The sequence below is a fragment of the Schistocerca cancellata genome, chromosome 10 (assembly GCF_023864275.1).
Source record: "Schistocerca cancellata isolate TAMUIC-IGC-003103 chromosome 10, iqSchCanc2.1, whole genome shotgun sequence".
Lineage (NCBI taxonomy): Eukaryota > Metazoa > Arthropoda > Insecta > Orthoptera > Acrididae > Schistocerca > Schistocerca cancellata.
In genome coordinates, this window is record NC_064635.1 from 120,377,414 (window position 1) to 120,398,147 (window position 20,734).

The following is a 20,734-nucleotide window of genomic DNA, read 5'->3' on the forward strand; positions in this document are numbered from 1 at the left end:
TGAGCTCTTGATATTCATACAAGTGGTTCTCTTTTCTCCAAAGGTCTCTGTAATTTTCCTGTAGGCAGTATCTATCTTTCCCCATTTTCTTAGTATTTAGCATTAATTTATATTTCTATCTGCAGCTATACCCTGAAAACCACTGTGAAGTGTATGGCATAGGCTATGTCCCACTGTACCAGTTATTATGGCTTTTTTCTGTCCCATCCATGTGGGGAGCATGGGAAGAATGAATGTTTGCATGCCTTTATTTGTGCTGTAGTCAACCTAATCTTGTCCTCAACATCCCAACTAGAGTGATTAGTAGGGGGTTTTAGTACACTCCTAGAGTCATTATTTAAAGACGGTTCTTGAAATTTTGTGAGTAGGCTTTCTCAAAATAGTTTACATCTATCATCAAGAGTCTGCCAGGCCACTTGTTTCAGCATCTCTGTGACACTCTCCAAAGGATCAAACAAAACTGTGACCAACTGTGGTGCTCTTTTCTGTATGCATTCAGTGTCCTATTTGGCACATGTCCCACATACATGAGCTTTATTCCGGAAGCAATTTGTAAACACTCTCCTTCATAGACTGACTGCAATTCCCTAATATTTTCCCAATAAACTGAAGCCTGCCACTGGCTTTACTTATGGCTGAGCCTATGTGATTATTCTATTTCATATCTCTTCAGAGTGATCTACCCAGGTTGCTAGCATTTTCCAGTAATATGTTCATAGGCTTTCCTCAATATGTAACTAAAAAAATATTATTGGCAAATAATAAGCTATGATTAAAAAGGAAAAGCACAAAATATTCCATCAAATAGTTAATATCAAAGAAATCCAGGAAGATAAAACCACAATCAGAAAAGGTACATTGCTTCTGACCACATAGAGGACGTACTGTGTCACACAGAGTCCTGACAGAAAAGAATGCTAGATACACTCCTGGAAATGGAAAAAAGAACACATTGACACCAGTGTGTCAGACCCACCATACTTGCTCCGGACACTGCGAGAGGGCTGTACAAGCAATGATCACACGCACGGCACAGCGGACACACCAGGAACCGTGGTGTTGGCCGTCGAATGGCGCTAGCTGCGCAGCATTTGTGCACCGCCGCCGTCAGTGTCAGCCAGTTTGCCGTGGCATACGGAGCTCCATCGCAGTCTTTAACACTGGTAGCATGCCGCGACAGCGTGGACGTGAACCGTATGTGCAGTTGACGGATTTTGAGCGAGGGCGTATAGTGGGCATGCGGGAGGCTGGGTGGACGTACCGCCAAATTGCTCAACACGTGGGGCGTGAGGTCTCCACAGTACATCGATGTTGTCGCCAGTGGTCGGCGGAAGGTGCACGTGCCCTCGACCTGGGACCGGACCGCAGCGACGCACGGATACACGCCAAGACCGTAGGATCCTACGCAGTGCCGTAGGGGACCGCACCGCCACTTCCCAGCAAATTAGGGACACTGTTGCTCCTGGGGTATCGGCGAGGACCATTCGCAACCGTCTCCATGAAGCTGGGCTATGGTCCCGCACACCGTTAGGCCGTCTTCCGCTCACGCCCCAACATCGTGCAGCCCGCCTCCAGTGGTGTCGCGACAGGCGTGAATGGAGGGACGAATGGAGACGTGTCGTCTTCAGCGATGAGAGTCGCTTCTGCCTTGGTGCCAATGATGGTCGTATGCGTGTTTGGCGCCGTGCAGGTGAGCGCCACAATCAGGACTGCATACGACCGAGGCACACAGGGCCAACACCCAGCATCATGGTGTGGGGAGCGATCTCCTACACTGGCCGTACACCACTGGTGATCGTCGAGGGGACACTGAATAGTGCACGGTACATCCAAACCGTCATCGAACCCATCGTTCTACCATTCCTAGACCGGCAAGGGAACTTGCTGTTTCAACAGGACAATGTACGTCCGCATGTATCCCGTGCCACCCAACGTGCTCTAGAAGGTGTAAGTCAACTACCCTGGCCAGCAAGATCTCCGGATCTGTCCCCCATTGAGCATGTTTGGGACTGGATGAAGCGTCGTCTCACGCGGTCTGCACGTCCAGCACGAACGCTGGTCCAACTGAGGCGCCAGGTGGAAATGGCATGGCAAGCCGTTCCACAGGACTACATCCAGCATCTCTACGATCGTCTCCATGGGAGAATAGCAGCCTGCATTGCTGCGAAAGGTGGATATACACTGTACTAGTGCCGACATTGCGCATGCTCTGTTGCCTGTGTCTATGTGCCTGTGGTTCTGTCAGTGTGATCATGTGATGTATCTGACCCCAGGAATGTGTCAATAAAGTTTCCCCTTCCCGGGACAATGAATTCACAGTGTTCTTATTTCAATTTCCAGGAGTGTATATTCAGCTATCAACTAAGTTCTTCATCAAATGTAGAAAACTAACTCTCTCTCTCTCTCTCTCTCTCACACACACACACACACACACACACACACACATGGCCACCACATCTCTCTCTTTAGTGCTAGGAGACCATCTAACAAGAAGGATCATAAATTACTATGTATTCATAATAGTTTCATTGTCCAGATTTTAAGACTTAGGTATCCAGTAATAATAAAATGTTGCTCCTTATTAAAACACATTTCAGATATGTTTTGTTTCACGGTTGATCTACAATTCCAACATTTCTATGCAATTATCGTCTTTGAGCAATCCTCCTTTTACATCTGACATCAAAATTAAATACTTGCATTGAATTAATTTGCAGTCTTTTTATTTCTTATTTTAATAACAGAATTTATACAGTAGTAAATATTGTTGAATTTCCCTCAGCAGGTGCATGATAAAAATCTGTATAGAGGAACAATAGGACTTTTCAATAACTAAAATGAAAATTGCTTTAAAAGTGATAGACTATCCAAACATTTCTTACATACCACTGAGAGAAAGCATGAGATTGGTTAAGAAATTAAATGTGATTCAGACTTCAGATCAAAATTTAATAACATATAAACAACACACATCAACTCAATTCACATATCAATTCATTACATCATGAAAGATAAACATACTAACATTTATATTAAGTTCTAATTCTGCAGATAACTGTATAGGCTCTGTACTTTTCCTTTGCACCTGTGCACACACATGTATGCTTGCATGCATGCATGCATTGTCTCTCTCTCTCACACACACACATACACACACACACACACACACACACACACACACACATCTCTCTCTCCCTCTCTCTCTCTCTCTCTCTCTGCGCCTCCAAAATGTGCTACACATTAACATATAATTACCACTGAAACTTGTTCAAAATCATCTGGAGTTTACATTCGTGTGATGTACAACTCCAACTTTACATTCTAAATTCAGTCACCTTTCCAGCATTGGACACTAAAAAATACTGCTCAACAGTGAAAAATTATAATTCTCAGCAATAATCATTCTTACAGAGATAAGTTCAGAACTGACCAGAATTTGAGTACAGGATGGGCAGTGGATAGCACTCTTATAGAAAAAACACTTTACGGAACAGATGAGAAAACTGTGCTAAAGCTTGTAGGCATTTTCTTAAATCAGATGGCAGTACACTTGTTCTGCACACACAACAAAAAAGAAAGTGACATTGGCTACAGTGTAGATCTCACGGAAAGATACAAAGACCTGGTCATACAGATGGATGCCGTGGCACACTACATTCGGGTAAACTAGTGCCTCTAGGAGATACGACACTGTCCTCTGCCTATCAGCAGGCTCGCAGAGGTGCTGCCAGCAAGAGGGCTGGCCCCGAGGATGGCTGTCCCGGGTGGGGAATCTTGACGAGCGACGGGGAGCGGGCGCGTCCCGCATGGCCTTTCTCCTGGCACATCTCGCACAGGAAACTTGTTATGCGGCTCGCTTCACGGGGCACTACATTACAGCACTCTGTGAACAGAAACATTGGGACCTGTTAGCTGTTGCGAGGAATACACATTGTCTTTGGAACTGGACATTTTAGTTTTGTTTGGTTTTCATTCCGTACGCTATGCTATAACACCATAGAACATTAGATGAATATTAATGAACACACCAAATCACAGCAAGTAATAGTAATACACTAGACCCCTGCTAATTGGGCCATTCCCTCCACAGCTGGGTGCCAGATTAGCAGAACTGCCAGATTATTGAGTGTGTCTGAAAATTAGTTTAAATGCATAGGACCTATACTTTATTAAACCCAAAGATACATTTATTTTCATAGAAACAGAATCCTTCAGCACGTCCTGAACTTTTCCTTGTCGCATTGATGAAACTCGATGGCAGCATACTTTATCATGTGACCACTTTACGAGCACTACATTGCCCCCCCCCCCCCCCCCCCCCCCCATGAACCATAGACCTTGCCCTTGGTGGGGAGGCTTGCGTGCCTCAGCGATACAGATAGCCGTACCGTAGGTGCAACCACAACGGAGGGGTATCTGTTGAGAGGCCAGACAAACGTGTGGTTCCTGAAGAGGGGCAGCAGCCTTTTCAGTAGTTGCAAGGGCAACAGTCTGGATGATTGACTGATCTGGCCTTGTAACAATAACCAAAACGGCCTCGCTGTGCTGGTACTGCGAACAGCTGAAAGAAAGGGGAAACTACGGCCGTAATTTTTCCCGAGGGCATGCAGCTTTACTGTATGATTAAATGATGATGGCGTCCTCTTGGGTAAAATATTCCGGAGGTAAAATAGTCCCCCATTCGGATCTCCGGGCGGGGACTACTCAAGAGGATGTCATTATCAGGAGAAAGAAAACTGGCGTTCTACGGATCGGAGCGTGGAATGTCAGATCCCTTAATCGGGCAGGTAGGTTAGAAAATTTGAAAAGGGAAATGGATAGGTTAAAGTTAGATATAGTGGGAATTAGTGAAGTTCGGTGGCAGGAGGAACAAGACTTCTGGTCAGGTGACTACAGGGTTATAAACACAAAGTCAAATAGGGGTAATGCAGGAGTAGGTTTAATAATGAATAAGAAAATAGGAACGCGGGTAAGCTACTACAAACAGCATAGTGAACGCATTATTGTGGCCAAGATAGATACGAAGCCCACACCTACTACAATAGTACAAGTTTATATGCCAACTAGCTCTGCAGATGACGAAGAAATTGAAGAAATGTATGATGAAATAAAAGAAATTATTCAGATAGTGAAGGGAGACGAAAATTTGATAGTCATGGGTGATTGGAATTTGAGTGTAGGAAAAGGGAGAGAAGGAAACGTAGTAGGTGAATATGGATTGGGACTAAGAAATGAAAGAGGAAGCCGCCTGGTAGAATTTTGCACAGAGCACAACTTAATCATAGCTAACACTTGGTTTAAGAATCATGATAGAAGGTTGTATACTTGGAAGAACCCTGGAGATACTAAAAGGTATCAGATAGATTATATAATGGTAAGACAGAGATTTAGGAACCAGGTTTTAAATTGTAAGACATTTCCAGGGGCAGATGTGGACTCTGACCACAATCTATTGGTTATGACCTGTAGATTAAAACTGAAGAAACTGCAAAAAGGTGAGAATTTAAGGAGATGGGACCTGGATAAACTGAAAGAACCAGAGGTTGTACAGAGTTTCAGGGAGAGCATAAGGGAACAATTGACAGGAATGGGGGAAAGAAATACAGTAGAAGAAGAGTGGGTAGCTTTGAGGGATGAAGTAGTGAAGGCAGCAGAGGATCAAGTAGGTAAAAAGACGAGGGCTAGTAGAAATCCTTGGGTAACAGAAGAAATATTGAATTTAATTGATGAAAGAAAAAAAATATAAAAATGCAGTAAATGAAGCAGGCAAAAAGGAATACAAACGTCTCACAAATGAGATCAACAGGAAGTGCAAAATGGCTAAGCAGGGATGGCTAGAGGACAAATGTAAAGATGTAGAGGCTTATCTCACTAGGGGTAAGATAGATACTGCCTACAGGAAAATTAAAGAGACCTTTGGAGATAAGAGAACGACTTGTATGAACATCAAGAGCTCAGATGGAAACCCAGTTCTAAGCAAAGAAGGGAAAGCAGAAAGGTGGAAGGAGTATATAGAGGGTCTATACAAGGGCAATGTACTTGAGGACAATATTATGGAAATGGAAGAGGATGTAGAGGAAGATGAAATGGGAGATAAGATACTGCGTGAAGAGTTTGACAGAGCACTGAAAGACCTGAGACGAAACAAGGCCCCCGGAGTAGACAACATTCCATTGGAACTACTGACGGCCTTGGGAGAGCCAGTCCTGACAAAACTCTACCATCTGGTGAGCAAGATGTATGAAACAGGTGAAATACCCTCAGACTTCAAGAAGAATATAATAATTCCAATCCCAAAGAAAGCAGGTGTTGAAAGATGTGAGAATTACCAAACAATCAGCTTAATAAGCCACAGCTGCAAAATACTAACACGAATTCTTTACAGACGAATGGAAAAACTAGTAGAAGCCGACCTCGGGGAAGATCAGTTTGGATTCCGTAGAAATACTGGAACACGTGAGGCAATACTGACCTTACCACTTATCTTAGAAGAAAGATTAAGGAAAGGCAAACCTACGTTTCTAGCATTTGTAGACTTAGAGAAAGCTTTTGACAATGTTGACTGGAATACTCTCTTTCAAATTCTAAAGGTGGCAGGGGTAAAATACAGGGAGCGAAAGGCTATTTACAATTTGTACAGAAACCAGATGGCAGTTATAAGAGTCGAGGGACATGAAAGGGAAGCAGTGGTTGGGAAGGGAGTAAGACAGGGTTGTAGCCTCTCCCCGATGTTATTCAATCTGTATATTGAGCAAGCAGTAAGGGAAACAAAAGAAAACTTCGGTGTAGGTATTAAAATCCATGGAGAAGAAGTAAAAACTTCGAGGTTCGCCGATGACATTGTAATTCTGTCAGAGACAGCAAAGGACTTGGAAGAGCAGTTGAACGGAATGGATGATGTCTTGAAGGGAGGATATAAGATGAACATCAACAAAAGCAAAACGAGGATAATGGAATGCAGTCGAATTAAGTCGGGTGATGTTGAGGGTATTAGATTAGGAAATGAGACACTTAAAGTAGTAAAGGAGTTTTGCTATTTGGGGAGCAAAATAACTGATGATGGTCGAAGTAGAGAGGATATCAAATGTAGACTGTCAATGGCAAGGAAAGCGTTTCTGAAGAAGAGAAATTTGTTAACATCGAGTATAGATTTAAGTGTCAGGGAGTCATTTCTGAAAGTATTTGTATGGAGTGTAGCCATGTATGGAAGTGAAACATGGACGATAAATAGTTTGGACAAGAAGAGAATAGAAGCTTTCGAAATGTGGTGCTACAGAAGAATGCTGAAGATTAGATGGGTAGATCACATAACTAATGAGGAGGTACTGAATAGGATTGGGGAGAAGAGGAGTTTGTGGCACAACTTGACCAGAAGAAGGGATCATTTGGTAGGACATGTTCTGAGGCATCAAGGGATCACCAATTTAGTATTGGAGGGCAGCGTGGAGGGTAAAAATTGTAGGGGGAGACCAAGAGATGAATACACTAAGCAGATTCAGAAGGATGTAGGTTGCAGTAGGTACTGGGAGATGAAGAAGCTTGCACAGGATAGAGTAGCATGGAGAGCTGCATCAAACCAGTCTCAGGACTGAAGACCAAAACAACAACAACATTGGTACTGTGTGCATGTCGTTGTTGCATAATGTACTCCAGGAAGATTCTGCAGCTTCAGCATCAGCAGCACAAGAACGTCATTATTTTCCAGCACACTATTCATTATTATTTCTTTGTCTCTTAATCTTTGCCTCATTCAGCCACTTAGCATCATCTTCCTCACTAGTGTCTCCTTCTCCTGGGAGCTTGGAGCAAATGTCAATGTACAAAGTGTCAGCACCTGATGCTCTGAATTTACTGGCTCATAGCTGTTACTCAGTACCATACGCGCAAACTGAGTTGACACTCAGTGCGGTGGCTGATAGGGGCGACCTTAGATGCATTTCCCATTTACAGTCGCTCCCATCAGCTACAGCGCAGAGTGTCAACTTTGTTTGCTCGTATAATACTGACTTCTACTCTGTGTCAGTGGATGGTCACATCTGCACATCGGCCAAGATGGCACCGATAAGAAAGTGTAGTAACGCTTGGCTCTCATCAAAAAAGCAAAAAACAAACAATTTTTTGTGTAGAGAATGTGAAAAGCAAGTAATGAAGGGTACTTTGTGTGTCAAGTGCAATTACTGGTGCGCAAAAGTGAACCTAAAATTCATCACTGGTGATATTCGATGGGCATGCTACGTTTGTTTACGAGTTGAAACAGTCAATGGGAAAATAGGCCTGTGCATGTGAAACGGAAATAAAAGAAGATACAAAAAACGAAATTATAAAGCAGCTACACAAGGACATTGAAGCATTGAAAACTGAATTACTGACTACAACGAAAGAAAATGATAGATTAACTAAAGAAAAATATTTCTGTTTGTGTTATATCCGTCAAAAAGAAATAAGCGAAATGGAATCCACGGTTTCTGAAAAACACCAGCCAAGTACCAAAACCTTCAAAATACACATGATGTGCGAAATGTGATAAAAAGAATGTAGAAAACCCACCCACCGGACTATCTCTAAACAAATATAAATGGGAAACAGTGAGCTACAAAAAAGACAAACGTGGAATGCCTCAGCAAAACCGATTGAAAAAAGGGACTTCCTTGTTGTTGGCAACTCCATAATGTAGAATGTTACAGCTCAAGGCTGTGAAATCGATGTTTGTCCCGGAAACCAATCACATCAGATCAGTAGATGCTTTCAAAATATTCTAAATTCAAAATGAAGTGAAACTGAAATTGGAAAAGAAAAAAAGGACAAATACAAAGGTGTTTTCATTCATGTTGGCATAAATTCCATCTGGAACAGCAATAAGGAAGAAATAGTCAATGAAACACGGAATTTGATCTGCTCAGCAAAATGTGTGTTTGCAAATTCAAAAACTGTCGTTAGTGCAATTTTACACAGAAGATCAGTAAGTGATACATATATAAATAAGATAAACAGTGGAATCATGGAACAGTGCGACAAGCTGGGTGCAATTTTTGTAGACTCAAATAAATTTGTAAATGTTAAGTGTCTGGGAAAGGATGGGCTACACTTGAATAGGTTAGGTTCAATGGCTTTCAGCAAAATGATCGTAGACATCCGCAGAATCATTAAAAGCAAGGGGAACTGAAAACTTCCGAAAGGGGTGAGAAAACAAAAGTGGTGATCCAAAATGGGAACTGTAAATATAATGAAACAAGTGAGGCTCTTCAAAGTATAAACAAATTGAAAAATTCTATCTTGATGCCTCTAAATATAAACGGTTTAGCAGAAAAACCTCAAAATCTAGGTTACCCTAAAATTGATGAACTGCAAGTTATACTTTCTGAATTGGCAAACATGAAGGTAGTCTGCTTAAATGAACACTGGCTCACAGAAGAATGCATAGGCGTTCTAAATAAAATTAGCAATTTCAAATTTGCCAGCAGCTTCTGTAGAAAAAAACAAATCTCATGGGGGCTCCTGTATCTTACTGCACGCCTCCTTAAACTTTAAAGTGAAAGAATATTTTAGTTATCTAAATGAAGAATGTATTTTTGAAAGCTGTTATGTAGAGCTGTGTGATTTAAATACTGTGATAATATTAATTTACAGAATTCCTGAGAGTTCTGCTACTAAATTGTTCTTAGAAAAATTTCAACATTTCTTAGATAAACTTAAAAAGAGAAGTAAGAAAAAGATTGTGATTGAAGGAGACTTCAACTTAAATACATTATATCAGTTTGATGATACAAAGAAGTTTTGCCTAGATCTAGAGATATCTGACCACTCAGCTTTGTTTATACAGCTCCACAAAACAGAGAAACTAAAATCTGAATCTTATATAAGAAGGAATTTTAGCAAAGAAAATTTAGAGTTTTTTGTGATGAGTTAAGTGTTATAAGCTGGCCTTTAGACCACTGTGATTCAAGCAACAAAATGTTGATAAATTTCTAAATTGTTTTTTGGGTGTATTCAGTTAAACATTTCCCCCAAAATCTTATCAAATGAGAGCCAGGAACAAATGAAATTGGATTACACCAGGCATAAAAATTTCACATGCCAGAAAAAGACAGCTGTACAATGAGCTCAAAGTAGGCTAAATAGAGACCCTAATTTTGTAACTTATGTTAAGGGCTATAAGACTATATTAAAAAAAGTGATACAGGCAGCAAAAAAACTGGCATATAGTGCATTCATAAACAAAGAAATAAAACAAAGGCAGTCTGGTCTGTTGTGGAATCAGAGTTGGGAGTCAATGTTAAAAGTGAAGAAACTTCTCAAATTATGTTTCTGGGTGACATAATTGTAAATCATGTTCAAATGTCAATATAGCAAAATTTGACGTAGACATGACACCCCATCAGGACAATATGATTTTCAGGTATAGAGATGATATACAAAAGATTTCTTTTAAAAAACTCAGAAAAATCACTCAGAAAGATGTGAAAGACACAATATTATCATTAAAAAACAAAAATTCAGCTGGATAGGATGGAATATGTTCCATGGTAATCAAGGCTGTACACCACATTATTTCATACCCTATGACTATTATTGTAAACCAGTCCTTTGAACATGGGTCTTTCCCAGATGTCCTAAAATATGCAGAGATTAAGCCATTATTTAAAAAGGGATCACCTATCTCTCACCTTCCTATTTTTTCTAAAATATTTGAAAAAATTGTGGCGAAACAACTAGAAAATTTCCGTAGAGTAAATGACATTATTTGTACAAATCAGTTTCTTTTTCAAAGAGGAAAAAGCACCATAAATGCCATCAGAGAATTTACAGAATAAATAAGCACATCACAAGACCAGGGTACAAAAGTCTCAGGAATATTCTGTGGAATGTAGTCGAATTAAGTCGGGTGGTGCTGAGTGAATTAGATTAGGAAATGAGACACTTAAGGTATTAAATGAGTTTTGCTATTTGGGGAGCAAAATAACTGATGATGGACGAAGTAGAGAGGATATAAAATGTAGACTGGCAATGGCAAGGAAAGCGTTTCTGAAGAAGAGAAATTTGTTAACATCGAGTATAGATTTAAGTGTCAGGAAGTCTTTTTTCAAAGTATTTGTAGGAGTGTAGCCATGTATGGAAGTGAAACATGGACAATAAATAGTTTGGACAAGAAGAGAATAGAAGCTTTCCAAATGTGGTGCTACAGAAGAATGCTGAGATTAGATGGGTAGATTACATAACTAATGAGGAGGTACTGAATAGAACTGGGGAGAAGAGAAATTTGTGGCACAACTTGACTAGAAGAAGGGATCGGTTGGTAGGAGATGTTCTGAGGCGTTAAGGGATCACAAATTTAGAGTTGGAGGGCAGCGTGGAGGGTAAAAATCGTAGAGGGAGACCGAGAGATGAATACACTAAGCAGATTCAGAAGGATGTAGGTTGCAGTAGGTACTGGGAGATGAAGAAGCTTGCACAGGATAGAGTAGCACGGAGAGCTGCATCAAACCAGTCTCTGGACTGAAGACCACAACAACAACAACGGTACTCATCACAAGGAAAACTTCAAATTTCCTTCACATCACTTAATGCTTCATGCTCAGACACCGCTGTACATGGGGCTAAAAATATATAACAAATTAAAAGGAAGAAACATATTAACAATGGACCTTGGTTTGCTGAAAAGTTTATCCCAAAATATTTTAATAGAGAAATGTTACTGCACCACTGATGAACTCATGGAGGACAGTCTGACACTTAGAACAATAAAAATCTATAGCTAATATTGCAGTGTTGTCTGTGTACAACAAAGGAAATTGGTAAAGTGTTAATTTATAGTAAATATTGTAGTGTTATATTTATTGGCATTATTTTTAAAATAGTGTAAAAAGAATTTCTGTAAATCATTATACATTATATTTTTGCTAAACTTGACGTGTCTTCTGTACAACGGATCATATGGTGTGTACAATGTATGTAATGAGACTAATAAATCACATTTCCACATTTACATCCTCAGCTCTTCATTATGGTAGCATTCTCCACTTATTCTGTGCTTCTGCTGTTGGGAAAACGTCAAGAAAGGTGAATGCTTTCCACATCTTCAATGTAATCTCAACAGAATCTTTTTGAGGGTAGTTCAGCTAACAGACAAGAAATACATGTCAATAGTGACATTGGATGGAAGAAACAATGCTTGTAATATATACCATTGGATTTTAGAGTCACATCAGATGGACCACTGGGAGCACTGTCAATTACGAGGACAGCTTTCAGAGAAAGCTTGTTTTGCCTCTGCTCTTTTCTTATGGATGGTACAAATGCTTCGTGGAACCAGCAAGAGACTATTTCTCTGTCCATCCATGCTTTCTCCTGAGCACAGTGTCCCACTGTTAATGTATTTCTGTCATTGTGTTGAAAACAATGTGGATGTTGATATTTTGCAGTCAGCACGAGTGGTAATTTATGACTCTCATTTGCATTACAACACGCCATTAACATCACACAGTGTTTCTATTGTTTGTACCCTCAAACTTCCTTCTCATTCTTGGCAGGTAATGTTTTCAAAGGAAGCATCTAGTAAAAGAGGCCAGTTTCATCAGTACTGAACAAAGCATCAGCAGCTAAATGTGCTTTGTTAATTACCTTCTGTGTCTTCACTACAAACTCTTCAACATCTTTCTTGTCACCTATGCTATGTATCCTGGTGACTGTCAGCTGCTGCGCGCCATGTCATTTTTTCCAGTCTGGTAGCCTATCTTCGTTTGCTGCAAACAAGTTGCTGCTGCCCAGTGGCTAATACATATGGGGGGCACGTGGCCCCTCCTCCCTTGTGCAGCCACCCGCCCCGCCCCCGCCAGTAGCCCCCGTGCTATTTGTTAGTTTCTTTCATCAGTCGACTCGATTGAATCGAGTTATTGAGAAGTTGTACATTCCTATGTACCAAATGTGTCCACATCATCGTATTTTATATGTCTCTCTCTGGCACATAGGGATCGACTTAATGGCTTAACTCAACTGAACACTCACCCTGACATTGATTGTCCTATTGACGATGTAATTAACCAATTTGTCAGGAAGAATAGGTGCATAGAATTCATCATTTAAGGAAGAAAACCAGAATTGTAACTTTTTTATATCATAAGATGGCATTGTCTTGCATATGTGTATAATCAGTTTACATAAAACTTTCTTAAACTTTGTGTGTGACTTGATTATTTTTTATTATGGTAAAAGTAAAGGCAGCTCAAGATATCTTTAGTGCCACCTCTTTGAGGTTTTTCTGTATCTGTCACTGCTGCTGCCTGGTTATTTTTTAAAATGCAACACTTTTTCCTCTATTACCCTGCCACTGAATTGTTATACGATCCATCTATAAACAGATGCAACCACTTCTTCATTTCACAATTCCACATAACCTCCCGTTTTCCCAACTCACTCCGCATTTGGGTCTGTTTCTTTTTGATGTCATAATCAGTGCTCATCCAACATTGTACTCAACAGCAATGACTTCCTGTGAAAATCTTCAGTAAAACTTATCAAAAATTTCAAGCTTCTGCTTGAGGTTAGCAAGAAGAGACTGAACTTTAAAGAAAGCCACGATTTCATATGCTTAGAGCATTGTTTAACATCATAATTTACAATATTATTGAGCATGGTAATTCAACATCATTTATGCTTGGGCGACTAGATGCTAGATGTAGTCTGGATTACTGAGGGCTGCATAAGTGAGAGTTTAGTGTAGTGATAGTAAAAGTAATATTCTACATGGATGATGTTAAACTATATGCCTCAGCTGAAATACAGATGACTCACCTCCTAAAAGCAGTAGAAATGTTTTCCAGAAAGAAGCACGTTGTTTGGCCTGGACTAGTGCACATAAGGAAGGGCAAGATTCAAGATACTCGGTTTGAGGTGAGTGATGGGAACATAATCATGCCTATGAATCAGTTTGACACTCACAAGTACTTGGGACTCCTTCAAGAGAGATGACTGTTACAAAAAACAGTAAAACAAAACATGCCACAGCTACATAAATCAGCAGAATTTCTTCAATATCCTAGATGGAAAAAACACCTTCAGTGCCATTAATACCTAAGTAGTTCCTGTGCCTCATTAACTGAACAAGAACAGATCTGAAAGAAACAAAGAGGTAGAAACAGTGAATTTGCATGAAGTATGGCATCCATCTTCCTGTATCAGCTGTCGAAGGGCCATCCCACATGAAAAATGAGCCCTGTGTACAGAAAGCTACTCTGGAATGTGAATCATTGTTTTTACAAGAGCAATTCACCAATCTATAAAGCCGGTGTAGCAACAAACAGCAAAAAATGCTCTTCTGGGTTAGTACTTTCATCTGCTGAGCCCTTCAATTCACACAAAAATAATAGGTTGACTAAACGAACTGTGCAAGATACATGCAAATGATCTCAGCCAGGATAATGTCAATTTGCGAGTACAGAACAATTGACTGATGCACGCCCATTTGCATATAGGAACCGAGGGCTTTCTTGAAGCACATAATATCTCAATGTAAAACTGTGGCACCCGTTGAATATTTTGTAAAGATTTGATGAGGTGACCAAAATAATTCTCCACAAGTTGGGGCAGCACTATCAATTTTTGAAAGATTTTCCTCCAGTCTAAAGATACTTGTTGTAAAAAACACAAATGTCAACATTTAGGGAACTGCAGCATAACTGGTGAAACAACCCATTGTAACAGACCTGACATAACAATGATCAATAAAGCTGAAGAAGTCACTTTCCTTGTAGACATCACTAAATCCGACACCTGTAATATGCAAACCTCCTGCATTGAGAAGACAGTCAAACACAAGGGCCTGGCAGATGAAGTAAAAGCCATGTGGAAACAGAAGTCAGTACACATCCACATCTACATCTACACTGTACAAACCACTGTGAAAAGCATGACAGAGGCTACATTCCACTGTACCAATTATTAGGGTTTTCTCCTATTGCATTCACATACTGAACACGGGAAGAATGCTTGTTTAAATGACTCCATTCGTGCTGTAATTAATCTAAACATGTCCTCATGATCCCTCCTAGTGAGAAACAATCCCTTTGTTTTTAATATTTTTCAGAACTTGCAAATGGCCCATTGTGTTATATACATATCTAACGGCAGCAAGTTCGTTTCCCCAAATTACCACATTCTCCTTGTGATAATATCATGCAGCATAGCCATCTCAAAATGAGATCTAAAACTGCATCCTTGGTCTGTTGGCAACGACAGAAGGCAGCTGTACTGAACATGTGCAGAATTGTTCATTGGGTTCTTGGAGAAAATAAGCTCATCCGACAAAAAATTTGTCAACCCCGGTGCGTATGCACAGACGAATTGTTAAACCTTGACAGATGGCACTGCAACTGAGTCGCATGCTTAATTGCAAGCACACTGTCTCTACGTGAGCACCAGGCAGTAGTGATCAGTGAGGCATTTGTGTTTCAAGTGGACACTGTACATAAACACAAGTAAATGTAAGGATGTGACAAAGGGACAACTGTGTTTCGCTGTGCCCGTTGCCATAGAGCAAGTGAAGTTGCTGGATTTGTTGATGTTTTGTAGCAAACTGCTCAATTTTTCTACACATGTGGCCATGAAACATGATATCAAAATTGTGGTAGGAAAAAGATCCTGACAGAAGGATCAGAGATGTGTTTCAAGGTTTGTGAACCAAAATTACTTCCAAACCTGAGAGGAATTGCTGTAGGCAACAGTAGATGGTCAATCTCAACCTGTCAGTGAGAGATCATTGTGAAAGCTACTGCACACAATGAACATTTGAAGATAGTCACCTCGCAAGTGGTCGTTGTTCACATTAGGCACATTAAGACGACAACAGCAAAGTTTGTCAGGCTGGAAGAATATGTGACTGGTTTTGCTGAACACTCCTTAACCCTATTACATCTCAGTTGAGCTGCAAAATCAACTGACTTGAACACCATAGAAAATCAGTGGCATGTTGGACCAGTGGGTACAATGTCAACATAACTATACCCGCAATGACTTTCCCAGTAGTGTTACTCATGGTGAAAAAATCCTCTTCGCTGATGACAGCAACATTATAGTCACTGAGAAAACAAGAGAACTACTTGCCAAGAAAGCAAATGAAACTCTCAGGGAAGTTTACGATTGGTCAATAAGTAATAAAGTGATATTGAACATAAAGAAATATAATGCCATGAATTTCAGTTTGAAGAGTAAAAATGACAATGTTAAATTAAATGTAGATGGCACCTCTATAGACTGTGTAACAAATGCAAAATTTCTAGGAATGAATATTGATTCTCAGTTGAAGTGGTGTGAACACACAAAGGTACTTGCAAAGAGGATGTCATCAGCATGTTATGCCCTTAGAATCCTATCATCTGTGTGTAACATGCAGTGTCTTTTAGTTACATATTATTCATATGTACACTCAATTCTTAGTAATAGAATTCTTTTTTTGGGAACAAATGCACAAAATATGAACGCAATTTTCAAACTCCAGAAAAGAGCCATAAGAATAATAATAAAAAAGACTAGTCGAGCTCATTGTAAAGATCTGTTCAGAACACTGGGGATTTTAACTACTCCATGTGAATACATTTACCAGTTAGTTGTACACATCAAAAATAACATTGGTAATTACTGCACAAACAGCTCTGTCCATGATCATGCAACAAGAGACAGACTCAACTTACATTTACCAAGAAAAAATAAACATCAAACTCAAAACAGCATTTTCTACCAAGGAATAAAACTGTACAATAAATTACCAAAAGAGATTAAAGAAATTGCCAAAATACACTTATTTAAAAAGGCAGCTAAAAAGTACCTGTTGTGCAATATGTTTTATACATTGAAGGATTACTTAGATAAAACAGAGCAGGAGTTTGATAAAAAATGTTATACAAATAAATAATAATAATAATGATTATAATATATCCAACGTTCCAAATAAAACCTTCACTTTATGTTTTTTACCGTCTTTTTTTCCTTTGTAGAAATACTTACTCCCAAGCTATGCATAGCACAATACTAACACCTCTTCCTCTTTCTGAACTCAACATCACACTCATTATGGAAGAATGCTGACTCAGTTTTTCAGATTAGCAAATGGGAAGTTGCAGTACAAAAAAAATGGCGCAGAGATCCCCAGTGTGTGTGTGTGTGTGTGTGTGTGTGTGTGTGTGTGTGTGTGTGTGTGTGTGCAGTGAGTGAAGTGTTATGAAACAATGTGTGTATAGTGTGTGAAGTGACTGATAGCGAGATATGAGTGAACAATGTGGCATTACATTATTTAATAAGTTATTTGTAAAAAAAAGTATTGTATACCAGGAGTAAATCTAATGATTGTCTCTAACTAGGTCTGTAAATATATGTGTATATGAATTAGCTTATTTTAAATTGATCTAAATTTATAAATACTTTGACATGTCCTATATCCTTGTAAAAAGAGATCTACAGATGAATAAAGCTACTACTACAGTTTGGTGTAACTGCGCAATCAAATCCTCAGTAGCTGGCTTCACCTGGCTGCTATACACCTGTAATAGCTTGTGGACTCACTTCCTAAGCAGATGCAGGTGGTTGTCAAGTTCAGGGGCAGAATTATATGGTTCTAAATAATGCTTCTAATGACTGTATCAGATAACAGTACCTGTCGATAACATCAGCACTGAGTGCCCATAAGTACATGGCACCAGTCTCCTACATAAGAACTTAGGAACATAATACATACGTATTTTCTGTGTTTGTATAATATGTGCAGTGATAAAAATAATCTGCAATTAAAATTTTTTTTACAAAATTTTAAAACAATTTCAAAAGAGTTTATTATAATGAGATATGATGTGGCAGTGGCAGTCAGCTGCAACAGACACAATGTTTACAAGCAGACAGTCTAATCGCTCAAAACATGTCAAAATATAATAAAAACATTTCACAAGACTCTACAATTAAAACCAAAAAATGAAGTGGACTAAACAGGTGACAGCAAGAAGCATGTTGGAAGACGGTTCATTTCGTTCTTGACACAACACTGTTTTACATTTATGCAAACATTTTCAGTGTTCGTAGCTATATTAACAGTATAACAGTAAATTACAGACAGAGTTCATGCTTATTGATAGGTATGATCCTCACATAATTTCGATCCACACCCAATAGCTGCAGATTTATACAGAATACGTCTATACCATTTAACATAGGCAGTGACAGCTATATACATAATTGAAACTGACCTTTTCGCAAAGTATATAGACACTTATTGTGAATAAACCATACATTACCATCGACTAACAAACAATTTTCATGCTGATGGTAACAGTATGTCTCTGACTGTGTTGAACAGCGTAGATGTATTCTGTGTAAACCTGTAGCTCTTTGTGCGCAGGTGGCAGTTATGTTCTGTATAGAGCATACCCATCACAAAGTGTGAACTCTGTCTGTAATTTACTGTTATGCTATTAATGTAGGTACAAACACTGTAAATATTTGCATAAATGTAAAACAGTGTTCTGTCGAGAAGAGAAATGAACCATCTCCCAAAAAGCCCCTTGTTGTCACCTGTTTAGTCCACTTCATTTCTTGGTTTTAATCATGGAACCTTGTGAAATTTTTTATGATATTCTGACAAATTTTGAGTGATCAGACTGTCTGCTTGTAAATGTTTCATCTGTTGCAGCTGATTGGCACTGCCACATTGTATTTCATAGTAATAAACTGTATTGAACTAATTTTAAAATTTTGTATAACAAATTGAGGATTATTGTTATCATTGTATGTATTGTACAAACACAGAAAACAGGTACATATTATGTTTCTAAGTTATCATGTAGGAGACTGCTGCTCTCTGGTGGTGTTCCATAATATGATACGGTCCGTTTGGCTATTGCTTGGTAGTGTGCCATCAGCTGTCAACACAGACAGACCAAGTAATGCCTTATGTACCAAATGTATTTTATCAGCAACCTTTATGAGTATTTATCACAGTTATGTATTAATTACTTATCGTATGATTCTACAGTGGTGTGTCTGTTCCAGCGAGGTATGTGCATCTCTGATATGGTTTATTATAATTTTAAAGTTGGATTTTCCATAACTGCTTTTGCCTACATTTCGGTTGAGCTCCTATATGTTCATGAGTAGATGGTAGTGCATTATACAGAGTGGCACAATATTTGGGGTAGGCAGTTGTTACTGCAATCCAGGCAAATAAAACTCCTCTGTCAAGAAGATCATATTTTTCATAACAAGAGGTCACTCTCCTAGTGACAGTGTCAGGTAACTCTAATAAATATTCCACAGACACATTAAGGCCTATACTTCAAAAATGCTTTGACATGGTCTTTCATAACTATTACATTATCCTATTGGGTTAAAGTCATGTGTGGCTGCTGGTTATCTGGTATTCACAGTCTGCCAAGTTCCAAGCATTTCTTACATTTTTCTCTTGAGACTAGTATCCAGAAACTGGCCTTGTTAGCCTTGTTAATGCACTGATTTCCGATCTAGTTCTACGCTTTCTCACTTACCTCAATGGATAATATGACTTCAGTTCCAGAGCAACAATGCTACAAGAGATATTAAAAATTGTGGCATCCCGTAAGATTTTTTCCTGATCTCAAAGATTTTTTCCTGATCTCACAAATCATTATCACAGTTTTCTGTAATCTCGGTAATACAAAGTTTTAGGGGGAACATTTTATTTTATTTTATTTCTTTTTCTTCACTAAAATCTTATTGTATTTACACTACTGGAGCAAAAGATGATACATTGAACCATGAATTTAATTGGAATGGAAGCTTTCATGGAAACTGCAAAATTCAGTACAATTGTTCAAATGTTGGAAGCAGAATCAGCTTTCAAAACCAAGCACCAAGTATTTTAGAAGGAGAGAAATTACTGGGAGGAAATAGATAAGGAGGATGTAAATTGATTGCTGGTCTCCTTAGTTTTTAATTAGATGAAATACAAAAAAATTGAGTGATTAATGAAAAACTGTATTCAGTAGTAGGAATATCATCAGTTGCAAGTGACTGGCATAGTAGAAAAGGTGACAGTGTGCGACATTCCAATATGTAGCAAGTCAACTACCGTGGTGAGACAAAACAATGTGAATACTTTAGTATGAAAACAGCATTTCCAGAGCTTCAAGTCGTACGTGCCTGGCAACACTCTTCAGGCTAATCGGTCCTGACTGACTGCCGTGTCACCTTCAGCCGAAGGTGTCATCGGACGCAGTATGCAGGGGCAGGTGGTTAGCACACTGCCTCCTGGCAGTTGTCAGGTTTCTTGACCTCATCATCAGTACTGCTAAGTCAAAGTAGCTTCTCAGTTGGCCTCAGTAGGGTGGGTGCTCCTTGTTCCAGTATTCCCACCCAGAAAAAAATCTCTGGCAGTGCCAGAAATCGAACCTGGGTCTCCCGTACAGTTGTCAGCCTCGCTGACCACTTGACTACAGGGGCGAACTGTCTAGCAAATGTACAAACATTTAAATTTTATCCTTGTACTAGCTGCGTCTGGTTACACATTGCTGTGGCTCAGTTGGGTTAAATGGAAAAGAAAGAAAAGAGAAAGCACACGTTTCTAATATGTATGGGAAATGCATACACATCCTAATGTTCTCCTCCACCTCTCCTTGTCCATCTCCTCTTCCTTTCCCCTCTCTCTGTCCAACACCTCCTCCCTCCCTTTCTCTGTCCACCTTCTCCCCCCCCCCCCCCCCCCTTCAGGCCACCCACCTCTGTC

General features: G+C 39.5%; 1 protein-coding gene across 1 annotated transcript in view; it reads right to left on the bottom strand.

The window, feature by feature from the left end:
* Positions 1-3,422: 3,422 nt before the first annotated feature.
* LOC126106180 (titin) overlaps positions 3,423-20,734 on the bottom strand; it is a 218,406-nt gene continuing 201,094 nt past the window's right edge. Inside the window, exon 17 of the mRNA XM_049912417.1 lies at positions 3,423-3,883. Within this exon, the coding sequence (XP_049768374.1) occupies positions 3,705-3,883 (179 nt within the window). The 3' untranslated portion in view covers positions 3,423-3,704. The remainder of the gene's footprint in view (positions 3,884-20,734) is intronic.